This window comes from Centroberyx affinis, unplaced genomic scaffold, assembly GCF_046629955.1.
Source record: "Centroberyx affinis isolate AG114_WGS23_722 - 3 ecotype Tasmania unplaced genomic scaffold, CSIRO-AGI_Caff_v1 ptg000684l_1, whole genome shotgun sequence".
Classification (NCBI taxonomy): Eukaryota; Metazoa; Chordata; class Actinopteri; order Beryciformes; family Berycidae; genus Centroberyx; species Centroberyx affinis.
Window position 1 is genome coordinate 420637 of NW_027279305.1, and position 26114 is coordinate 446750.

Here is a 26114-nt window from a genome sequence, read left to right on the forward strand (position 1 = left end):
CCTGGGACGCTGTTGTATTGATAGCATGTTTTGTACCCTCTCTTACTGTGTGTGTGTGTGTGTGTGTGTGTGTGTGTGTGTTCTAGGCCCTTTCCATCGGAGGACACAGCTCTGAATGAGGATGATGTGTACCGAAGCCTTGAGGAGCTGGCAGAGTAAGTATGCATTCCGCCTGGCCCTTGGTCAACACACACACACACACACACACATCACACACACATCACACACACACATCACATATGCAACACCTCTCGAGATGCTTTATAGTGAACTGTCACCGCCAGTCCTGCCACTTTCTCCTCTAACCTTCTGTTTACGTAAGCGCCTAGCCCTCTGCCCGTCACTCTGCCCGTTGCCATGGTGACACCATCAGCGCCCCGGCTTCCGTCCTGGCCGCCTTGCCGCCTGCCTTTCTGCCCGGTTCGGTCGGTGGGTGGTTGGTGGGTGTGAAAGAGAGTCAGAGGGCTCAGGATTGGCGGCGGCTCCAGCGGTGACAGCACCCGCTCCTCTCTGATTAATGGAGAATAATTAGGTGCCGCTCCGAGATAGGTGTCATTCATCATAGGAGGAGAGAGAGAGAGAGGGAGAGGGAGAGAGAAAGGAGAGCGTGCGAGCTATAGATATATGCCCGCTGAATACATGATCGTGGTGTTCTCTGGGGGATGAGGAATGTGCTCTTGCTAGAGGAGAGGAGCACCAGCCAAGCAGGCTAATACTGGATTAGAGTGCAGCTTAACCCGACATACAGCACTGCCAGCTTGGAACAAGGGCCTTTACCTTGAAATATGGCTTGGAAACATACTGAATGTAGCGCGCAGAGTGATAGTAAAAGAGACTAAAAGGAATACTAAAAGAGACACAGATCTTGTGAAAAACAGAAAACCGCTGTGTTCAGTGAACTTAGCTTTTAATTAACATTGCCTCTTAAGGCGTGGCCACACTGATCCGTCAGAAAACGAACTTGAAAATGAACTTTCTGTCCGTCAAAACGGACGGAAATCTGACGGAGACGGACGCGTCATCAGCGTTGACCGGACAACGGACAGCAAGAGACGGAGGCGGCCTTACCCTTTACTGTGTTCTTTATTATTCTGTTTATTGTTTGCTTGTGATTTTATGAGTTGATCATTTTGGAATTGCTGTTGAAATTGACAGAGGGTCTTTCCTATGCTGGACTATTTTTTGATTTAGAAATTTTAATGTAACATTATGGTTTTAATCCATTTACTGTTTCAATGTATCAATCCATGTATTCTATGTAAAACACCTTGAGTTGCATTCTATGTATGAATAGTGCTATATAAATAAATAAACGCAACCTTAATTTAAACTGAAAAACAAGAAGAAACTCTAGGTCACAGAAAGAAAATGACATATGGCTCCTGACCATTTTTCATCGAGCCTGTGATTTATTCGGCTAGTGGCTATCACTTCATTTTGACCTCAAACCTCTAACCTCCGAACTCCCCTCTGTCCAATAACAGGTTTTTGCCCCCTGTATCCACAGCAGCTGCTTTGATCAGCCTGGCTGTTGAGTTAATGTGTTTTCTGTGCTGGTCAGTGCAGCTGTTGTAACACGCTGCTCTTTGTTTAACCTGAAGGTGCAGAGGGCCGGGCCTTATTGAATTAATCGAGCTGCACTGCAGCACGGCTGCTCTTGACCTTTTCGAAGAACATATATGCATTTCATTCTCATCAGTGGGCAGACACATAATTGATTCATCAGCAGGTCCTGCGCCTAATGCAGTCGGACACACTTAAGCTAGCAATAACCCTGCACTGAAAGACTTATTAATTAGCTTGAAATATTGATGCACGGATGATTTACGATGAGCGCATGACTGAATTGTGAGAGCGAGGGAGAGGACGATGAGGAGATTTCACCACAGTAGAAATATTTAAAGACGGGACTCATATGTTGGATATTTGATGTTAAAGCTGTTGAAGGCTGCACGGTTCTTCGGCTTGGGCGCAGCTTGGCCTGCGTGAGAGATTGTTTATGGTTGAGTGTAGTTTGTTTGGGGTTGAGTAGAGGTCACTTACCTTGCTAGATGATTTCCATATTTACAGTATCATGTCAGAGGAACTCATGTCAAGAGAGGCGGATTGAAGCCTTTGGGTGTCAGTGTGAGCTCACCTCGAAATGATCGCTGGGCAAATGAATGGAGTAGAAGATCCTGTGATAGAGGCAGGCCCACGTGTGTGTGTAAAGCACGCTGCGATTTGCATTCTGCCACACAGCGTCTGTTTGTGGAAGTGTCTGTGTTCGGCGGAGGCCTGGCTCTACCTTATTGAGGTCTCCAGGGTTAATATGGGAAACCTGGGCCGTGCCTCCTCCCTCTGGCTGTGTAATGTCAACTCTTCACGTTGCTTAACTCTTGAGTCTTCCCCGGCTGGAATGACTCCATCCCGGAGTTGACAAAGCATGAAATGGGGGTGGATCGGCCACAGTTGCCGAGGGACATTTTCCTCTGTGGAAGACACGTAGATTTCCATTCTGAAGCAAATAGTGTCACAAACCCTTTATGTCACTCTTCTGCAGTTTATTTTGCTCCATTAATCCCTTGGGCAGGTTGACATGAAAAGTCAATAGCTTGAAAATGGACGGGGGCTAGGTTTAGGTAACAGTTACACTAAGGTATAGAGTTAGAGATGCTTTTAATTTTTAATTTTTCCCTGTATGAAAACTTTATTTAACCAGATAACCAGATGGAGATTCACATATTTTCAGAGAGAGATGGCCAGTTAGCACCATCAATGACAAACAACAGTGTACATAAACAAAAATACTGTCAAAAGTGAAAACTAAAAATCAATGCTGAATTGATGTGTGAAGATATAGAATAAGGAGAAGTAAAAAAAAATCATATTTTGATTTGAAACACATATTGATTTGACATAAGAGGTATCCATGTTGAAATATTGATACAGTACATCTGCATATTTACAACCAGAGGATAAAACACCTGAAAGTTTTAAAAACATGTGCAGTTTGAGCTTTGGTGGAAAACAAATAATACATAATGATCACCAATAAATAAACACAGATGATACAATTATTGTAAAATAACACAAAGCAATTACTGCACATAAAACACACATGTAAGCAAAGATACATACACAAGCATATTGAAGCATAAGCAAGCAGACAAAGTGCAAACATATATTGCATATAAATGCACATGTAAACAAGCTGATACACTGCAACAATGCACACAGAAAAAATGACTTATAGGATACTATATCAGTGAGCTGAATATGTATACCAAAATACGGGGCAGGGAAAAGGCAAGCGTCCCATCTGATAAGTAAAGAATATGGAGATAATGTTGATTTTACACAGTGGTTGAAAGAAGATCCTCTGGACTGTTGAACAGTTTAATCTCTTCCGTTATCTGCAAGCCCAGACAGTGCTATCACACTTTGGCATCACTGCTCATTCACACCCAATACCATTATTTTTTTCTTTGCTTTACATGCAAGCTTTTGAAAATCAGTGTGGAGTTTCTGAGGTATACGGGTTGTGAAGCTGAAAGGGGAATCCAGGCATTCATGTGTGTCTCTGCAATAGTTTTGGAACAACAATTTAAGCTCCACATGCATTTTATTTTTAGTATGCATTTTAAAATTTGTTTTAAATGAAATATGGTCCTTTCCGTAGCCCTAGTGCTGTAGAAACAACGTCCACAATTTATCTGTCTCTCAGAAAAAAAGAGATAGCTCTTTCCCTTAATCTTTTATTTATCCAGTGTGATAGCCTTAGTCTTATGTTTTAGAGTGTTTTAGAGTAGAGTACATACACCCATTTGTGAGTAATTGCATCACTTGTTGACTGTTTGGAATCAAAAATATCTCCCTTTGTGTTATCTTTTTCATATTTTTCTCACATTCACAATGTGAGATGGTAAGAGTAGCTGTTCAATTCTATCCTAGAAAAGTATCTTTTTTTTTTAAAAATTTCCTTCACTAAAACAACAACAGTACTCTGGTTGGGTTGGCCATTTGATTCATCTGATGTCGCATTTAACTAAACTCTACTGTAGCCTTTACTCCCAAATGATAAGCAGAGAGTTTGTCCAGACTAGTCATTGTTCCAGCCTTGTGATTATGGTGTAATGAACTGATCCTGATAAGCAGGATCACTGTTTTAACTTCTCAGCCTTGCACATGCAGAGTGGCAGCAGCACGCAGTCAGGTGGTGATGCCAGAGACTCCCACACATTATATCAGAACACTAAGAGAAAACAATCACAGCATAAAAAAACATTATGTTATTTTAATAGAAACCAGTAAGCCAACCAAGCCTTGGGGGACATATGTTCAGCAGCTCTGACATGGTGAATCATGCCCCCTCCCTCCACTCCTCTGTGGTAATTGTGCCAATGTCAGCGAGGGCTTGGGCAGCAGAGGAGGCAGAGGCTACAGGGCCGATTGCGTGCAAACACACTGGGCCTCCTCTGGCCTGTCACTGTGTAATCAGACAGAAAATTAGACCCCATTCACGAGTCCTCAGGACTCTGCTCCCACTCTCTATCTCATTGATGCTCAAAGACACACTCACATAAATGTGTGCATACATACACAGATAAAGAGAGGGGCGTGAGCATGCACACATACAAACATGCACACATTGAGATGCACACACACATGCACAAGTAGACACACACATGCACACACACACACACACACACAAAGAAATGCATTTGAATGATTTATATATGTCCGCCCAAGCGACAAAGGGAGATAAATAGTTTCAGTCTTGACAGTTTTACAAGACTGGCCAGAAACAGGTCTCTCCCTTACTCTCTCTGTCTCTCTCCAATAGCACGTACACACACACACACACAAACTCAGACTCTCACACCCATACAAATCACAGTGAAATCTCCAGCATATGAAGTGTTTTATTCCAAAAAGAGATTTCTGCCAAGCACGCAATTTGTGATTCGTGATGTTATTGTTAGCTCACAACAGTTAGCTCTTACATTTTTTTTTCATACAGCATGAGGATACATTTATCCGTGAAGTCACAGCTTTGCTTACAAAATAATTCTACTTTTGATGATGGAATCATCTGGGATTTTTTAGATGGACTTTTGACTTGAATGTCGCAAAAATTTTACAAACTGGATATACTCATAATTTTTGACTTCCTAATCATATACCATTCTGTAAAGCCAGCGCTCACACTGTATTCCATCTCCTGCCACCTCTCCTCCTCCATGCTCTCCCTCAGGATCATGTTCCTCTCAGATCCCCACATAGGTCATTCTCAAACCGCTGCACTCGCCCTCACTCATCTAATCCTCGTCTCTGAGGGATTAGAGCAGAATAAAGGGACAGCATATTCTTTCCACAAAACTTCCCTCCCATCCAATTCACCAGTCTCTGTGGAATACGGTCGCCGAGTCTCAGAGTTCAGAGCAGAGAAAGTGATGGTGCAGCGTTGGCTGTCCTCCCACACAGCCTTGTCAGTATTCAATGTGAGCTGCTTTCTTTTAATGAAGGAAAAAGAAGCACATAGCTAAGAGTGAACCAAGCCACCTCAATTAAAACTTCAAACATCCCCCACACGAGCATAAGGACAATGCTGAATATTTGATTGAGGCCAGTGCTCTCCTCTCTTCCCTCATAATTTTTTATCCCCTATTCACGCAGACAGTGAAAAGTAGGAATAATTCAGCTATGATGGCAAACTCAGAAAGTCACATGTAGTCAAGCTACAGTAGTGAAAACTATACAACGTTTCTGTATTAACCGATTTAATGCAATTCCTGCTCAGGGCAAAAATAAATGTTTTTTGTGACTTATACTGTTATTAGGATATGATTTGAATATTGTTTGATTTTGACACAATTAATTCATCCTCTAAAGGGGAAATTCTCTTTTCACCCTCTGGTTGGGGTGCAGATCAGCCAGGTTGTGGCAGATAGGAGTTAAGTATCTTGAACCCTGGTCATCCTGTTGAAGGATGGTCTCCGCTACTCACTACACCATCCTCCTGATATAGACTTTCATCATAGACTTCTAAAGGATAAATTCGGCAATTTTGGACCTATATATAATTTGTCTCTTACATACCTGTCAGCGAGCTCCGTTGCCTCTTGCTGCTAACAATGACTCTGAATGTCTGGAAAGCACCGCACCATTTCCACTCAGTGGAAAACTCTACTGTTTACAATCCTGACTGTCCACAAAACTAGATCACTCCGCCAGTAACTCACTTTCACCCCACAGCAGTCTGTGCTGAGGCAGAGAAAAATAGTTCTGTGATTTCCTGATTAGTGAAAGTGTGCGTAACGGCGGTCATGTTTCCTCTCAACTCCCCTGTGGAGCCGACAAATGGCTCTTTTGGAGATATTTTGACAGATCCTGTTTGGACTCATTGTTAGCAGCAAGAGGCCTAGCGACAGACCTTGCTGTTTCAACCAAATACAGGTATATAAGAGACAAATTATATATACTGTAGGTCCAAAATTGCCAAATTTATCCTTTAATCTGGTCACAGTAAATGGACAAACCATGCACCATGAGTTTTTGAAAGAGATCTGAAAGATGCCACAGAGTTGGCTAGCCTCATTTCCTCAGTCAGGTCGTTCCAGAGCGCTCTAATGTTCTTAAGGCGATGATACATGAGAATTTTGAGGCAGTGGAGATTGGAAATTCTGCCCCTCCTTATTTTCTGTAAGGATGGCCCACTTCTAATTGCCTACATTGATATAGGCCCGTTTGCCAATGCCCAGTCCTGCCGAGGCATCTCCTCTGCCTCAATAAGTTTCCCATGTAATAATTGCTTTTACAGAAGAGGGGGAGATTGGAGCGAGCTCCCACAGCTTAAGGAACTCCCCCAGAAGTCATTCTGCTCCACAGTCACTGTCTGTGCTCTGCTGGCTGCTTGCCTAATTAAAGGTCAGTTAGCTAGCTGGGTGCCAACCAACATAAACACATTAAAGGGGGATACCACTCAATAATGCAGCTCAATCGAGGTTTGTGAACATGGGCTGCTCTCTCCCCAACGCTGGAACACCAATATTACTCTTCAGCAGTGCATAATGAGCACCTACCTGGCTGGTTCGACAGCAGTTTACAGAGGCCTTATTAGCCCGCTCAGCTAAAAGGATTCATCCTTTTAGTTAAGATTGTGTCTAGATGAGGCTGTTTATCTAACCTGTGTGTATGTGTGTGTTCCCCAGTGAGCATGACTTGGGTGAGGATGACATCTACGATTGTGTGCCGTGTGAGGATGATGGGGACGATATCTACGAGGACATCATCAAGGTGGAAGTACGACAACCCATGGTGAGAACAACACCTCTGTCTCTGTGCCACATCTTTGTGTCACGCTCTCTGCCCTTTTACGGTTGTGTGAATTATATTGCTTCCATTAGTATTAGCAGTGATCAATCTGATCAGTTTTAACAAGAATGTTAATGGAAAGGTTAAGGGGTTTTACCAGGATGGATGCATTTATTTCATTTGTGCTGTAGAGCAGTGGTTCTCAACATGGGGTCCAGGGACCACCAGAGGTCCTTGACCATTATTTCTTCACCATTATTTCATTTACAAGGAGTACAATTAGAGAATGTAGATTTTGAACATAGTTTCACTGTTATCTCTCTACCTACAATACAGATAGTCATGTAAATCTAGACAAAATCATATCTAAGAGTAGAAATTCGAGATTTGAATCTCATCAAATGGGGCTCTGTGGCCCTACTGTGTACTAACTTGGGTCCTTGATATGAAAAAGGTTGAGAATCACTGCTCTAGAGGATACCATACCCCTGACACACACATACAAACACACTTCCACCTTCCAAATCACCTTTTATTATTAATGTACAACATCTGTACTTGAATGCCCGTATTCTTGTGCTTGGCATTGTTTCTAGTTGTATTTGCATGATCACACATCTGTCGCTGCATGACGGTGTCTCTTTCCTAACCTCTGATGAATCTTCCCTCTGACCTCTACCGCTTTGCCTTTCTCACGCTGCAGATCAGATACATGCAGGTGAGTGCCGCTATGCCTGTGACTCAGCTCACACTGTCAGCTAGCTCTTCCACCGCTTCATTTGAAACATACTCATAGCATCCCAAGAGAATCACCAGCCAATTAGATCAGTGTCCCCCCCCCCCCCCCTGCAGAGAGGCAGCGGAGACCCCATCTGGTCCAGAGTCTGACTCACTGAAGACGCTGTGACATCAGTGGGATGACAGCAGAGTTAGCTGACGTCAACTAGGACGACCAGATGCCAGATCGAACCTCAAAGCACGAGGCAATTAAACATTATCCACTTGGCCTCCAGCTGTGTCTCCCGCTGGCTCTGATTGGTTGATTGTGCACTGGATGGGAGCCCCGGCTGGTCTCGCACCTTTACATTATTATCCCCCAGCTATTGTAATATCAGACCGTGGTATCAACGGCCAAAACTGTTCCAGATGGCTTGGTCATAGTTCCGCATGAAGCTGCTCCCAGTCACCACCACAGCATAGAAAATTGATACACACTACCAGTCAGAAATTTGGACACACCTGATTGAATATACTATGTTTTTTATTATCTTAAAGTCATTTTGATCTAAAAGCTTAATGCTTAAATGCTTCAAATTTGTTTTTTAGACAAATATAAATAGTGAAGTTGATGCCTATGTATGAATTTCTCTCCAAAGCCTTTGCCTTTCCATCAAGGCAAAGGGCGGCTACTTTAAAGAATCTAAAATATAAGATAGTTTTGATTTGTTTAACACTTTTTTTGGTCACTGCATAATTCCATTTGTGTTATTTCATAGTTTTGATGTCTTTACTATTATTCTAAAATGTGGAAAGAATGTGGTGTGTCCAAGCTTTTGACTGGCAGTGTAGAGATGATGACTGTGTGTGTGTGTGTGTGTGTGTGTGTGTATGAGACACTCTAAGTCATTCTACTTGCTGTGGTCACGTGCGGTCACGTGCGTCGCTCACTTATCCATTGTATTGTGATGTGATTCTTTCGAAGAATCAGCAAATACAAATACACACACACACACACACACACACACACACACACACACACACACACGCTTACTCACAGCCTTAGTCAGACATCAGGTCCCATGAGTAATGCTCCATGTGGCATAGTTTGTTTTCTTTTCCCCACCCTTCCCCCTTGCGTACAAAGCGCCTGCTTGCATGGTCAACTTAACAGCTCTCGGTGCTTCTACATATGCCTTGGTCAGCCAGCCAGCCCTGGCTGCAGATGTTTGCACACACACACACACACACACACACACACACACACACACACACACACACACACACACACACAAAGGTTCACAAGCACACACGCTCACACACTGACCTTCTCTTTAAAGTCAATGTCACCGCTGCCTCACATTACACAAGCAGTGCCAGCAGTTGCAGTCAATCAGGGTGAACATGCTGCTCTGGATCAAGTTCATTTGGAAATCGGGTTTGCTTTAATTAAACTTGCTTGTTTAAATAACGTTTTCCGAGCACAGTCCAAGCACCCGAGGGAGAGCATTGCACCTCTGGTTCTTATTTAGACCCATGATTGGAGTCCCGTATTGCTATTACTAATGTCTGGAGACAACTTTAATTTCCCAACCCATCATTGTGTCTGCATTGAAGCCTTTTGCCACAAATGTACATATTGATTTAAAAGGAATACTGGCACTGGCTTGAATTCTATTCTTGTTTTTTCCATAGATCTTATTTACATGCAAAACCATTACTGGAAACACCAAGTACCCGAAGGCCATTAGACATACAGTATGGCATGAATTAGGATGAATGAGATAATCGGTGACCCATAATCATGCAGTGTAATTGGTGGCAGGTCTAACTCATCTCATGTCTTATCCTCACCGTAGAAAATGGGCATGACAGAAGATGACAAAAGAAATTGCTGCTTAGTGGAGATCCAGGAGACGGAGGCCAAGTACTACAAGACTCTGGAGGACATTGAGAAGGTTGGTATATATGTGTGTGTGTGTGTGTGTGTGTGTGTACATATGTAAGCCCATTTATGTGTGTTTATGAGTGTGCTTGTGCATAATGTGCGGGCATGTGTGCATGTATAGGTGTGTATGTTTTGTACGGTGGCACACGCACATTTAAGTGTGTGTCCAAGCGTCTTGTGTGTGTGTGTGTGTGTGTGCGTGTGTGTGTGTGTGTGTGTGTGGGTGTGAGTAGGTGGAGGTACATGGCACCGAGTTGCCTTTTGTCACGTCTTCTTTGTTGGTCTCTCCGGCCTGCGGGAAGGGGCACAGCATGGAAATGTCAGCTATCGGCAGATTCATTGGGGAGCACAAATGTCAGAGGAGCTGATCGATACGGTTATTATTGGCTCTGTCTCACGCAGGGAGGCTGATCCCCGGGGCTTTATGTGTAGACACACGGTCACAGACACAAGGACGCATACATGCACACACACGCTTGCACACACACGCACACAACTCCGTGCGCTTCCCTTTAAAGCAGCAAATTCCGTGTGGTTAAAGGAACGCGTGCACATGCATAAACACTCACACACACACACACACACACACATACACACACACTCACAGGCAGCTCACTCAATGAGATAATGAAATGAACCAGTGTTTAGATCAGTGTTGCCAACGCATCAGTTTCTGTATGTTGACAGAGTTATTCTCAATTTGATGGACCACCAGAAATCATCTGCTCCACTAATTTCATTAAAACTAAAGTGTTGTGTGTTTGCTTCTGCCAGACCAACAAGAGACTAAACAAGAATAACCTCCTTATGATCAGAGGACTCGTTAAGCTTAATTGAGTTGGGGTTAATAAAGCCTATCATCTCTTCATTGCTTCTTAGTTGATCTATTTGTTACCATTAGGATGATGGAATGTGACAAGCATAAGACAACATTAGTGAAACACAGGCAAGTGCTTTTTCCTCTGGAAGCGTTAGCACAGCACACACCAGCAGCTGTATGCATTCACGGCACATACGGCGTCCTGGTCTGTGAAATCAAATGACTTTACGTGTCCAGTGAACAGCAATATGTTGCCGCCATCTTTTACAGTGTAGCCGGTTATTACTGATTTTCTTTGTTGCCTCAGTTAATGACTTTCATTTGCGCTGTCCTTCAAAAAAAACTTCTGTTAATGGGGAATGGGCAGAGCTTCATTTCACACAATGGCAGTGTGTTGCACCAATATATTTTTGACCTGAAAAATTGACAGCACTGAACTACAGTAAAAAAAATTCTTTAGATGATCAAATGGGATTGTGATATCCACTCTTGAGAAGCAGATTTTCACTCTAACTGTCTTTTGACTCTCTTAAAGAATTACATGATCCCTTTGAAGCAAGTTTTAAGCCCACAAGAGATGGAGGCTATCTTTGTCAACCTTGAGGTGAGTAACCACTCTAGCGAAGAAAATGATGTATACACGCCTGGATGTGTGGCAGACCAAGTGAATAATTGAATAGGTGTATGGATGGCCGAATGAATGACAGGGTATATTTAAGAATATAGGAAGAAATAACTTACGGGTGGATGGATGAAGGAAGTTTGGATGATAGATAGATGGAGGATGGATGAATGAACAGATTAATAGATTGATGGATAGCATGAAAGAATGGATGAATGGTGGATAAATACATTGGTTCCTAATGTTGTGATGTCTTGTCAGGATGTGATCAAAGTCCACTTTGCCCTCCTGAGAGCCATTGACCTGAATATGGTCAGCGGAGGAAACGGCCTGGGAAAGATCTTCCTTGACTTCAAGGAAAGGTTAGTAACCTTTAATGTTTTGTAACCTCTTGTTTTTTTTAGGGTTCTGTTGTGCATATTGTGTGTCGATGCATGCATATGTGAGCGAGATCGGTATTCCTTCTGCTCTCGTAAATGCATGGGGCTGAATCAAGACTCGGTATCCCATGATAAGACAAAAGATAGGATTAGTGTTCGAGGAATAAGTGAATTAAAACAAAGCATGTTAGAGGAAAAAGCTGAGAGGGCATGTGACCAATTGTGCCCCGCCAATCAAATGATCATTGCAAATCCGCTCAAAGTCATGCCATGAAAAACTCAGAAGGATTGTCTCAGTTTTCCCCCATAAAATTTCCTCTCCCCTTTATCAGCCACGTCATTTTCTAGCCTATATTTTCTATATTTTATACAGTTCCTTCCTAGTACCATTCTTAAACTTACAGCATTTTGCAGGATTTCCAGTTACCAATGTCAGTCACTGAACTGAAGCATGGCAGAGAGCGACAAACCTCACTTAGGCTCTCTTAACAGCCTGGATTTCATTCTGCTTCTTTTTTTGCTGGGGATTAGGAAATGCCATGAGTGGGGAAAGAAGCTGAAGTTTTATTAGTAAACAGGCTTTTTTTCTCTATGATGGAAATGCAAGAGTATCTTCTCCAGCTGCTGAGCAATGTGTGGATAATTTGCATGCCTAAGGGGGAGCAGTGATTTGCTTCCCTGCTGCGCTGAGTGCCGCGGCTTCATAGGTAATGGTACTGATGGTGATGATAGGTTTTGGCCCCAGTCATGATTCTATACACAGTCATGGATATGCCGCTCTCCTGGAATGATACAGCCATTATTTAGATCAGCAGGAGTGAGTCATACACTTTCGTGCGTGTGTGCATGCGTGTTTGTCCGTGTGTGTGTGTGTGTGTGTGTGTGTGTGTGTGTGGCTCAAATTTCTGTGCACAGTGATGCTGGCACCCCGCATCTCTGTTTTTTTCTGTTATTATTTTTTTTTATCTTCTCTCTATCCTTCCAACTCGAAACAGACAGTTACAGTCCTGTATTTCTTTGGGGGACGTCAGTTTGCATAGCTAATAGGCTCATCGCAGGCCTCTTCCGTGAGCCTAGAGGGCCACATAACACAAAGTTAGCGTGACATGAGAGACTCTCCTCCGCCTCGTGGACAGAGGCAGGCACAGACTCTCTCTCTCTGTGTCTCTTTAGCTCTCTTTCTCTCAGTCTCTTTCTCTCTCACATGCACTCTCTTTCCTCTCCTTCCTTGTTTAGTTCATCTAACTCTCTGATCTGATTGAGCAGTGGTTGGGAATATTTACTTGCACGCTATTCCAGATAAGGTCCAGCTAGCCAAGTGGTTCCTTCAAAGGCCTGGAAACATGCCACTGTCACACAACAGCAATAGACACACATGGAAAGGCAGAAACTGGAAAATTTTAATGGGATTATAGGACCTAAGTATCAGTGAGTTTGTATCCTGCTACTGCAGATCCTACAGTCCCATTTAAATGAAGGTTTTTTTACATTGTTGGTGAACCAAATCTAATCTATTTTGCGTTTTTTGTTTCATTATTGTAGTTTTAGCTGTGTTGACTTTTCTCATTTGACTGTCTCTGCCATCAAATGATGTAATACTGTCTGGGTTAGAATAAATACCTTGGTCAAGCTACAGATAAAAAGACAGGCAGCATCACTACTAAATTAGCTGCACCCACATTTAATCAGATAGTTTGAGAGTATGGATTTTAACTTTTTATCCCTGACAAATATCCAACATCCAGCCAGCTTTTTAACACCGATGTCCTGGCATATAAATAAATATTTATCTTCTATTTATAAACTGAGAGATGACATACGATGTTAATATTTACCTTTAGTGACATTCTCGAGAATGCGACGCAGGGATATTTTGAGAAAACGATTCATTTGATTTGCAGATTCCGTGCGTCACAGGCTTTTGGTATTCTGTGTGATTGGCATGTGCACCTGCCTCATTATGGGGCCCCGCAGCCTCTTGTCTGTCTGTAGCGGCGCAGAGCAGTGACCGGGGGATTTAGACCCACGCAGAACCGCTCTCACGAGGCACCTTGCCGATGTTCCTGAGGACCTGGCTAGGTGTAATTAATTTGGTTATCTACGCTTGTAAGTCCCGGTGACCTTTGCAACAATGTGCTTGTTTCTTTTTTTCTCACTTCAGTGAAAAAGATGAAAAGCCTTTTTTTTCTCATTTGTCATCGAACTGAATGCCACGCTGAAAATGTCACTGGCTTATCTCTACTACTCAATTCTAAAACCCGGCTGAATAGCAAAGTGCACTCAGAGGCAGCTTTGTAAACTAAATAGGCATTTAAGTGCCCTCTTGTTGATATCCTCTACATATATATATGTATACATCAGACCGTTCACGACATTCCCCAACTCATTTCCGGAGTAATCTCGCTCCCTGATAACCTTGCGATGCCTACTCATGGCCGGAGCGCGAGGTGCTTTATTGGAGGTCTGTGCTCTACGTTCTCCTCCATTTGCTGTGTGCTGGATATGTTGAGTGGAGGTGAGGGGGTCCCAATGCCATGTGTCAGAGAATATTAGCTGGCTCCACAGCCTGTCACTTCTGCTTTGCTGGGAGATTTCCTCACTAGCCTGACTTGGCTCCTAGGGCGCCATGAGGGTGGGGATAGAGGCCCGGGGAGCAGTTACTTGAAATTGTATTTTCTGTGAAATAACATGCATGACAGCGTCCCCATAATGAAAGAAGCCAGCGCGGCAGGGGTGGTAGGACCGACATTGAAAGGAATATAAACAGCAAGTTTAAACTGCAACAACAAACTATTCAACCCGAGGGAAAGCTCACTTTTAAGCGGCTCTGCTACTTAGAGGTTGTTGTTGTGTTTTCTTTCCCTTTTTTCCCCTTTAATATGCCTTTTTTACACCCTGCTGTAAGTATTCTTCTGGGCAAAGTGAAAACATGACATTTGGCCCCCATTCATCACTTTGAAAAATAACGACTGCTCTTTTATTTACCAATCAGTATGGCTCTCTTTGGGCCCCCTCCCACTGGTTCAGGGCCTGGGACAACTGTTGTTGTCTGATATGGCGGTCTATGGTTTTTTGCCATGACACACATAATTCTCCCTCCTCAGCTTCTGTCTTTTGATCCTAATTCTTCCGACACTATGCTGAACTGTAACAATATCAAAAGCGTGTATTGATTATCTCTGAATGCCCCTTTTGAGTGTACAGCTCCAACACTTGTCACAAAGCAGCACAATGCATCTTGATGGGCACGCTACCTTGAGCGAACCACACACAGAAAAACAAAGGTGGGAACTGGAAACCGAAAATGGTTCTTCATAGTGATGACATAGAAGAATCATTTCTGGTTCCACAAAGAACCTGTCAAGAACCTTTTAATCTCCCAAAGAACGTATAGTGGGAGATAAAAAGGTTCGTAATTCTTAGTTATTGGATGGTGGGTGATGGCATAAATGTGGAAAATCACCAAACCCCTCCATAGTATATATTGTGCAATTGCAAATGAGGCGATACAAAGGTAGATAAACAAAAACACAATGCAGGTGTCTAAGCAAAGGAGAGCAGAAATGGTTCTTCCTTGGTCTGAATGGTTCTTTGTGGAACCAGAAATGGTTCTTCCATGGCATTACTCTGAAGAATTTTTTCGGCACCTTTATTTTTCTGTGTGTGCAGGCAGAATTTGTGTCATATACTGAGGGGCATTTACTTTCCACTCCAGCACTTTTTCTGTGACATGTCAACCAACTTCAGGCAGGATGGGAACTGAGGGAGAGAGAGAGAGAGACAGAGAGAGAGACAGAGAGAGAGAGAGAGAGAGCTAAAGGGTTACAAGCTCATTCCTCTGGGTGGTGGATTTGCCACTGGCTGCATCAGATTCTGATATATGGAGCTGATGAGTTATCTCCCAGCATCGCCGCTGGACATTGGAGCATTTTTTATTCAGCAGAACTCTCATTAGATGCATATTTATAGCTTGTTGTGCAAGCTGTGTATCAGAGAAGCAAAAAGTGATGTTTACTAGATGTTATGCAATAAACATTTGGGCTTTATTTAATACTTACAAGGGCAACACTTTATAACAACTTTCATGAATAAGTCATTAACAAATCCTTAGCTGTGAAACAAATCTTTGGTTCATATTTGTTTCATAACTTACAAATGTATGTCATATCTTTATTCACACTTATAAATTATAGGCAGAGTGATCTCCAGTAGCCTGTCAATGTTTTGCTTTATCAATTAATAATGTGTTGTATAAAATTAGCAGATGTTAGCAGATCCTTTATTGGTCTCAAGGGAATCATTGTTAGATTATGTGCAAGACAATGCAAGACTTGTTTATTAATTAGGTGACATATCATGGCAGATGAGTATTTCATGTTTTATAAAGTCGCTATTAAATAGTCGCTAAAGATTTGTAAATGTTTTATGTGATAGCTTTTTCTGTGTTTGTAGCTGAATACATACATGTATTTTGCATGAAATATGAGTATTTTTGTTCATGTTTATTAAACATTTATTCATCACTTGTAGATCTTTTTTTCAGTAGCCTACCTAATCTAGAGTTTGTGCCTTTGTTTAGGTTTGTTGAAGTTCATAAGTCACTAGTTAATATCATGATACATTTCTAGATCATTTATAGACCTTTTTGCAGCACCCATTCTTGAAAGTTGAAACTGTTCATCTTTTGGTAAGTTTTGTAGAGGTTTACAAACCATTAGCAAATGTTCATCATTTACCAGTCAGAAGTCTGACAGGTGGATATACCATTACATGCTAGGAGAAATCAACAGGTTTGATTATGGATAATCCAGTGTGAGAGAAGACAATGCAGCAAACAAAAATAAAAATATATCTTGTATGTTTTTAAGTAGCAGTGCTCACCCAAAGACCAAGGCTCTGAGGTCTGTTGATGTAGTATCAGGTGCACATGCAATGATCAGGCTGCTGTATCATCAGTTTCTCTTATTTACTGACCAATAAATACCAATAAAAGGCCTTTATCAAGGTGGCTGATTTCCACCTGGACATCTCTCTCCCTCCCTCAGTTTTCCAATATCGTAATATCTTGTAAATAATCCATTACAAAATTACAAATCCCTCTACTTATTACCAGCTATTTAGCTATTTAGAGAAAAAGTGTTCTGATATGCAAATTGATGCACTTTAAATGAATTGAATATTAGCTTATTTGAATATGTTAACAAAATGAAAGTGTCATTGTGTCCATATTCAGCATATAAGATTTTATAATGATAGAATGAAAGGATTTTTTGCAAAATGAACATGTATAATTACTGTACTTTGCATTACATAATAATGCAAAACATCCACACTATTCAATGAGAGATGTAATACATTATCTTAGTAAAAGAGAAAAGTCCCTTCAGCTCGAGATTACAGCAAGTATGCATTCCACTAGATCTCCTTCTTTCAGGACGAACTTTAAAACTGATCTACAAAAATCTACAAAAACAAGTCATCTCTGGTTCCAAATGAAAGTGAGAACAATTGTTAGCTGCAGACTGTTGTGGACAACAATTTGATACAAGCAGATAATCATAAAATTGCACCAGTTGTAATGTACTAACATAAAACCACCTAATTTGCATGGAGAATTGCAGAATCTGTTTTCCAATGTGCGCTGTAATATGGCACATCAACACTGCAGCCAACATTTTACCACCAGATGGCAGTTTGACGAGGGGTTTCGACATTTCACCGGCCTTTCTGGTGGCCAAAAGGAGAATATCAGTTGAATTCAGCATAAGTTGTTTTGAACTTGTTTGGTGGCATTTACTGTCGGGGGCGTTTTCATAATTAAGCCACACCATGGTGCAAAACACTCACTAATTCATAACAATTCAGTGAAAAGTTATGGGTCATTTTTACCCATATCATCCACAATGTATCCACAAGTCATTCCCAATTGGCTTGCATTGAATTTTCTTGACTTAGCCTACTTAAATTGTAAAAACACTTTCACTTAATCTTTAGAGAACTAGTACAACAGAGACTGACTTACTATACGGTTCTTTTGAGATGCTACAACATTTCATTCCAAAATGAAATGGTGATTCTTTTGAAAAAAATAAAACAGTGACATCATCTTATTCAGAATTTTTTTTAGCACAAAATCAAAACAGGTTATTGTACTGTACACAACTGTCATTTAGAGTTATAGCCCATTTTCTACTGTCTACATCTAGTTGACATTTCCACTAATCATTTTGCAATGCCTGCCGTATGAAATTTGATTTTTTTAACATTTACTTGTTCTTCAATTTTAGAATACAAACTTTATGGTGTCAAACCTGCCTTGAAATGAACTGCTGTCCTGGCTAACAAAGACACCCTAAATAAAAAGACATGGATATGACAGAAAAGTAAGGCAACATGTTTTTGAGGGATTATTTCCTGGCGGAGACTTACATTTCTTCCTGTGGGTGTCAGATGACTGGCAGGGAGCGGAGCGGAACATAATGCAGCCCTAATATGAAAACACTCAACTCGGACACAATGAAATAACAATAAAGCAGAAACTCTGACAAAACCAATTTAAGGCTTCACATTTACTGTGATGGATTATCTGGCTCGGGCAATTTTTAAGTCTGTGGAAGTTGTTTCTCATACTGTACAAAAATGTGAATGGCAGCAAATGGCTTCTTCTGAAGGGAGGAAAACAAAGCCTGATCTCTCCAACTATGCTCACTTTGTGTGTTGACTGTGACACCAGCAGGAATAATGTAGAGGAGAAAAGCAAGACTATTGGCACAATCTTAAAGGAATAGTTCACCCAAAAATGAAAATTCTGTCATCATCTACTCACCCTCATGCCAAATGAAACACAGGTGAAATTTGTTAGTCCATATAACACACAGGGAGGTTGCCAGCACAACTTCGTAGCAGCCTGAAGAACTGGTCCCCACTGACTTCAGTTGTTTTGGAGAAGGCTGCTATGGAGTTGTGCTGGCAAGCTCCCTGTGTGTTATATGGACAAACTTCACCTGTGTTTCAACTGGTATGAGGGGGAGTAGATGATGAGTAGCATTTTCATTTTTGGGTGAACTATTCCTTTAAAGAAACACTGGTATTATCCTTTAAGCTTGCATGAAAAAAAAACAACAACTTATAAAACAATACTGGATGTTTTATGTTATAGAGATACTGAATGCTGAATTGCAAAAAATGGTTTTGTAGTACATATATAGCATTTTAGATTATAAATGTTTGAGAAGAGACACAAAGGAAAACAGGACATGATGCATGGTGGGTGGAACGTCCTTCACCTCCCACTGTGATGTGTCCAGACTTGGATGTCAAGGAAAGGGTGGCTTGTCAGTGTGTCAGGGACTAATTATGGGTGACTGGGCCAAGAGTGTATGCATGCTCCAGTGTGTATGTGTGTCATTAGCCCTTTTGTTCCACTGCCTGTCTCAGTGTAGAGAACAAAGGCTTCTGAAACTCTCCTCTCAAGCCACAGAGGAAAGGCTGTTATTAAAGGTGCATGCAAATACACTCGGTGCATTTCCACACTTTCTCACTACACAGGGTTGAGAGACTCAGTTTACTGTTCAGCCAAATATTAGAATGGACAAGATGTGTGGTCTAAGTGACTTTGAATGTGGTTTTATCATCGGTGCCACAAACGCCAGTTCCTGCATCTCAGAATTGGATGCCCTACTGGGATTTTCACGCACTGATATAGTGCTGAAAATGCTGAAACTTGTGCCACTAGAAAACTGAATTTGAATTATGTGCACTGATTTTTGAATTTGAATTATGTGCACTGATTTTTGAAGTTCTGATTCTAATTTTGAATTTCTGTCATTTGTACCTGAGTTTTTAAGTGAATTTATTTATTAGAAATTTGTTTTCTCAACATTTTTTTTTCAATTTACTTGAAATCAGTTAATAGTTAGTTAGTTAGTTTATTTTTATTTCTGTGTCATGCCAAACATCTGGCCCATCCCACATGGGATTAGAGGACACCACCATTTTACAAAACATACATCTTCCGGTGATACATATAAGAGCAAAAAAAATAAATAAATAAAATAAATTAATAAGTACTACTATATTCTTTAAAATAACATATTTGAAATGATAGGTTTCAAATGAACAATACACTGAAAAGAACTGCTACAAACTTACAGTTTATCTTGATAAAGAACTTTTTTTCTCATCTCCCAGGCTTTCTCCAGGTAATTAGTTGTTGCTTTAGTGGAATGTGAAGCTATTTGCTTGGCTAGCCAATAAAGTTGCTTTGCTTGTTAGCTTCGCCAAGCAAGCTACAGGTACTGTATATGGCAACACCCTGGTATCTGAAGTGTAATGAAACAGTATTTTCAATTTTCAAGTTTAAGACGCATGAATGTGCTGCTGAAAAATCTGCTGGAACTGCTGCATGACGCTATCAAGTCAGCATGGATCAAGATCCTTTTTTTTTTTTTTACAATATTTTATTGAAAAGAGAAATGTAACAATACAGGTAGACAGAAGAATAAGGTATTTTTTAAGGTTTTGCAGAAAACAATAACCCAAACCCACGTTCCCTCAACCCAGCGCACCTTTAAACCCACCAAATAATCCCCATCCCACTGACCTCTTCTCCACACAGTGAGAAAGAGTAGTAATAAGAATAACGGAAAATTGACAGAGTTGACAGCTCCTGGATCAAGATCCATGTGGAACGTTTCTAGCACCTTGTTGAATCCTTGCCTAAAAGAAATCATGCTGTTCTGGAGGCAAGAGAGAGTCCTACCCTGAAGCAGTTAGGTGCACCAAGTGGATACTGAGTATATTAGCATGGACACAGGGTCTCCTCCTCACGCAGGGCTTGTGTCAAGCAGAGGAGCCATGTCCCTGTTTGTGTGTCACCTTATATACACACGCCTCCTCGCCCTTGTCTGCCAGCATCATGGTGCTGCTGTCCAGCTGGACATGGGTTTGTTTGCTGCTAGTGGAAACTGAAGAAAGTGAGCCCTCAGGCATTGGAGATCTGGCTGCTTGCTACAGGCAAACACTGGTACACATACACATGAAAACACACATGCACATATTCACAGAAACACACACACACACACACATAGATACACACAAACACAGACATACACACATGCACGCAGACTAGCGGATGGCCTCTTTCTAACCCTGACCAGCTGAGCAAAGCAATCGCTCTTTTTCTCATTCTCATTCTCTTAGTTCTTGCAATTGCTGTGAGAGATACATCATTTAATGGTCCCCTTGAGGAATTTTTGTTTATGGGGCCAGGCATAAATGAATATAAATGAGCGTGCAAACATAATCCATAAGATCTAGAATTTGCGTATTATACAAAGCGCCCCGTAAGAAAAATGTCATCTCTTTAATGCATTTTCTGTCTGCCTATCCTTTAGACCAGCTAGTTTCACCTTCATCTTTTTTCATCCATACCCAACTACCTTTGGTGTTTCAGCTCACCATCTATTTCCACGTGTCATCTCGTTTTAAACATTCCTGTAAGCCTATCTGCTCGAGACCACTAGTAATGACCTGCATCACTTCAACTCCTTGTGCAATAATGATTCCCACATTCCCCCACCAGTGGCTCCGGCCCACTGCATCCCTGTCATGGAATAGCCTCATAAAAGAAGACCTTCATGTCCAATTATGTTCTGGTGACATACATTATGACGGGGCGTCTCTGGCACGGGCCCCTGGATCCTCACTATGCTGCACAATCTTCCTGCTGTCTGATAATTGATCAAGGCCCCCATTAATCTCAATCACTTTGTCCTCCTTGAGGAGTAGGAGCCAAGGAGAGCTGAGGGGAGCTGTCTCCCCGAGTGTGGATCAGGTCTTAATCAGGGCCTTGTTAGCCCTAGGCCGGTTTAGCCAGAGGAGGCAGCCTCACTACAGCGGGGGGGGGGGGGCTTAGACGGGACTCTGCATGGGCTCCGGCAAAGCAGTGATCATCACTGGTGGATCACTGCGGGACTGACTCTGATGGATCTGACTGAAATGCTGCAGTTAGGGAGGTTAGGAGAAGAATCCGGTTCCAGAGTGAGTTCCACCATTTGAAAGATTTGACTCCCTTCCATGTCCTTCGTTGACAAGATGATCACACATTTACAGACTCATCATTTTAGAGATATTGCGTGGTGAACCGAAGGTTATCATTAGTTCTAGAATAGAAATCTTCATGTACAGAGAAGCATGCTTGCTGGTGAGGAAGATTCATATTTGTTTTATTGATTATTTATATAAGAGTTTAGGGAGCAGCATAGTCAAGCTGTGGAGTCAATTTAAAATCTATTCACAGTATTAACATTTCCACCTGTTCAAAAATATCTGGCACATAACTTATTTTTTCATCATCAAGTGAGGTTTTTTTTTCTAATATTATGACTTAGTGACTCATAATAATGAGATACTTTTTTGTCAGTGTGTTTTCAAATTTATTTAACCAGGCGAGTCAGTTTAGAACAACTTCTTATTTACAATGATGATGGCCTGGCACATCACATAAACACACACACACGCACGCACACACACACACACACACACACACACACACACACACACACACACACACATATTAGACTTCCTTCCAGTTATATATACTGTAAGTGGAAGCAAGTATGAGCAGGAACCTACCTTTTTACCTTTTTCTTTTTTTCCTGTAGCTGTGCCGCTGCTCTTTTGATGTCATATGAAATATCCTCTCTCTCTCTTTTCAATGCTGCTCTTGTCTCCATCAAAGATCTGTCAGAGGCGTGATTAGACTTCAGGGTGCCAGCGCTCTGCACCGCCTTGCTCTGCTCGAGATTCAGATTAAGAGACTTGAGTGCCAATGCTACCAGAGGGGTTTTGGCACGACCGGCCATGCCAGTGCCCTAGTTTAGAGTCAGTGAGTGAGCAAGAGAAATATGTGCCACGTGCGGTGGCATCCTCTAGGCTAGATGACTTTGAACTACATCCAAGTTGAACCCATAGATCTGTGTCAGGGTCCCATTGTAATGTCTAATGAACACAGGCTTCATATCCTCGCAGGCCCAAATTAAGAGATTTTTTTTTTCCTCACACAGAGATAAGAGGAACTCTTCAAAGCAATTGATATAAACCACTATCTTTCATTAGTGCACTGTGATTACAGTTTATTGGCAAGAGAATGCTATAAATCAAAATATTGCCCTGGGATTAGAGTTCATTCATTACTTATTTATGGTATATATATATTCCTAATCAGAATAGATGTATTCACATATTCATTTTAAATCTGCCCCCTGTAGTGCAAAGTGGCTCTCACCCCAACCTCTAAAATAATGTTATTAATTCTGTTGTATCTAACAACATTATTATGCCTTACATTGCCTAAGGGCTCACAATTGTGGACTCTAGCAGCAGAATTTCCCTTCCCTTTCATTAATATATCACTGCTTTTAGGTAACAACATTATATTTCCAAATTACAACTTTTTAAATATGAAGAAATAGCCTCTTATTTTTTTTAGATTGTCATTTTTGTAAACTATACAATGGTTTTGAAAGGGTTTTATAAGCCCGAGTGCCTTAAAATATTCCCACAGACACACAGAGGACAATGTACTCATCCAGCAAAATTTAAAGTTTCCTGTGATGACAGCAATGTATTTGTACATTTCTCTAACAGATATTTATGTGTCACGATTCAGAGCTCTAATATTTGTGAGATGCGTTTGGCTGTAACGGTCCTTTTGGTAGAGCGTGTAATTAACTACTCAAAAAAGAAATGGTTATAATTAGCCTGTCAAACATTTCCCCACAATTATCCGTATTGTTTGTTTTGCCAACATCGGGTTCATTTCTTCTCAAAAGTAACCTGAAGGATGACAGGCTGTGATAGCGTATTGAGGATAACAGTTGAATCGTGTCTTTCCGCAGGTTGTTGATCTATGGCCAGTACTGTAGCCACATGGAGAACGCCCAGAAGACACTGGATGAGCTTATAGCGACGCGAGAGGACGTCAAGATGAAAGTAGAGGTAAAGTCCCTCACCCCCCAAACATCTGACAACCCATTAATTTGCTGGTCATCTGCAAAAAGACCCAATAATACAAAAAACATACATGTTATACATTGTTATTTGCACTGTGTCTATGGTTGTATATTATGTACATTACCTTAATTTTATTTTAGTACCTATTTTCTTTTATTACCTTCCTATACTTGACACATACTTGACTTCCTTGGTATTGTTCCACCAATTGCTGCTGTGGCATCTTATCTTATCTCATCTTATCTTCACTTATCTCATCTTATCTTATAAGTTGTATAAGAGAATAGGAATTAAGAATTAATTCATTAGAATGAATTACTCAGTAATGACTGGAAATAACAAAATAATGTCCAAGTGAAATAGATGTAATAACTAGCATTAGAATGACTGGTAACTACTGAGTAATATACAAGGTGCTTTTACCAGTGATTGTATTATAGATAAGTGGAACTATCACACACTTTTGAAAAAAGGAGCTGCAGGTGAAGGATAAACTATTTGAAAAAGGAAGAAGCACACTTTCTCCACTGATTTATCTTCCATTCATTAGAGAAAGTGACACCAGTGCAGAAACAATCTATGTTTTTTCATTAGCCGTGCACATTCTCATATGTAGATGCTGAATAATGTACTCTATAGATGTAACTGGAGTTTCGCTACACGTTTTGTCACCAGTAGAGACTCAGAGGACTGTGAACCTGCAGCAATTGCCTTTAAGAGCTTGTTTATCTTTACCTAGTCTTCTAAAATCTACTCAGGTTTTCATATAGAGACAGGTGTAGAAAGTTTCTGAATTGAATCTGGATGATATTGTGTGCAATGGCTATTGGCCCTGCAAGACCTCCCAGCCTGTGCACTACTATAATTCTCAAATCTTGTTCTCCCAATTCCCAGCTCAAGAATGCTTTGGAAGAATCTGGGCTGATGATAGGAGAAGGCTAACACCCTTCTGTAATAGTGGGATTAAGGCAGATCAGCATGTAGCATGGCGAGAGAATAGCTGGAAATGGGTCTGAGAGCTGTTGACAAAATGGAGGTGATTACTGCCCGGGTAGCTGACACAGAGACACTCTCTCTCAAAATAGAAGAGCTTTGTAACAGGGTAAAATGGCTTCTCACTGTCTATTTACACAAAAACCTTGCTTTTAAAAAGGATTAGAGCTGTCCCCCATTACTGCACAGACACAGAAACACCAGGAACGAACAATGCAAGTCCTATACAGTCTAGAGCATTGTGGGAAAGCCTTATAGGATGATACTGACAAAGAGAATGGTTTCTTATGGAGCCAATGCACAAATACAGCGTGTTCTGTGCCCTTACTAGTGGTGGATCCTCTTATAGTCAGTCACAGATTTTGAGAAATTCATCCATTAGTTAGAGGAATTTCTCAGTCAGCATAAATAATAATTGTTGTGTGGCAAATGTCTGGCAAGACTAGGGGCTTTGTGCCTTGGAAGAACAAACCAGCCTCGTTGTTGCTGGAACGCCTCGTGAATCTGTGGAAGCAGTAGCTGGAATGCAACGAGACACAATAAATTAAACAATGAATGAATGTTTGTTAGTAGGAATGTACTACAGCGCGTTATGCAATATGTATTAATGACCTACTGTTGCTGCCGTTGTTTCCTAGGAATGCACTATGAAAGTCCAGGAAGGGAAGTTCAAGCTGCAGGATCTGCTGGTGGTTCCCATGCAGAGGGTGCTGAAGTACCACCTACTACTGAAGGTATGTGGAGTCACAGATCTACAAAACCTAAATTCACTTTCACATAGTTTAATCCTGCAGGGGGTAGACAAAATAAACACCTAACAATACACTACCAGTCCACATTTTGGACACACGCTCTTTATTTTTTACTATTTTCCACATTTTAGAATAACAGTAAAGACATCAAAACTATGAAATAACACAAATGGATGCAGTGCAGTGATCAAAAAAGTGTCCAAACTATCTTATATTTTAGATTATTTAAAGTAGCCGCCCTTTGCCTTGATGGAAAGGCAAAGGCTTTGGAAAGAAATTCATACATAGGATCAACTTCACTGTTTATATTTGTCTAAAAAAACAAATTTCAAGCATTTAAGCATTTAAAATGGCTTTAAGATAATGAAAAACATAGTACATTCAGTCAGGTGTGTCCAAATTTTTGACTGGTAATATATTAATATCAAGTACGTAACAGTTACTCTGAGACAAATCAAGACTTGTATGTAGTGGGATTTTGGATCACTGTTGAAGAAGGAAAACCCCCAGTTCTTTGAGGAATGAAGGAGGTGGAAATCTACTTTGCACATTACACTCCAGATCTTCCCAT

The 26114-nt window shown here is 41.2% G+C and overlaps 1 protein-coding gene across 1 annotated transcript in view; it reads left to right on the forward strand.

Annotated features, from left to right (window-relative positions):
• Positions 1 to 25525, forward strand: part of LOC139643973 (guanine nucleotide exchange factor VAV2-like) — a gene marked incomplete at its 3' end in the record, with an annotated part of 169420 nt that extends 143895 nt beyond the window's left edge. The window contains exons 4-10 of the mRNA XM_071519303.1: positions 87 to 155; positions 7194 to 7299; positions 9873 to 9971; positions 11317 to 11385; positions 11665 to 11765; positions 23684 to 23783; positions 25430 to 25525. Coding sequence (XP_071375404.1) covers positions 87 to 155; positions 7194 to 7299; positions 9873 to 9971; positions 11317 to 11385; positions 11665 to 11765; positions 23684 to 23783; positions 25430 to 25525 — 640 coding nt within the window. The remainder of the gene's footprint in view (positions 1 to 86; positions 156 to 7193; positions 7300 to 9872; positions 9972 to 11316; positions 11386 to 11664; positions 11766 to 23683; positions 23784 to 25429) is intronic.
• Positions 25526 to 26114: the final 589 nt, after the last annotated feature.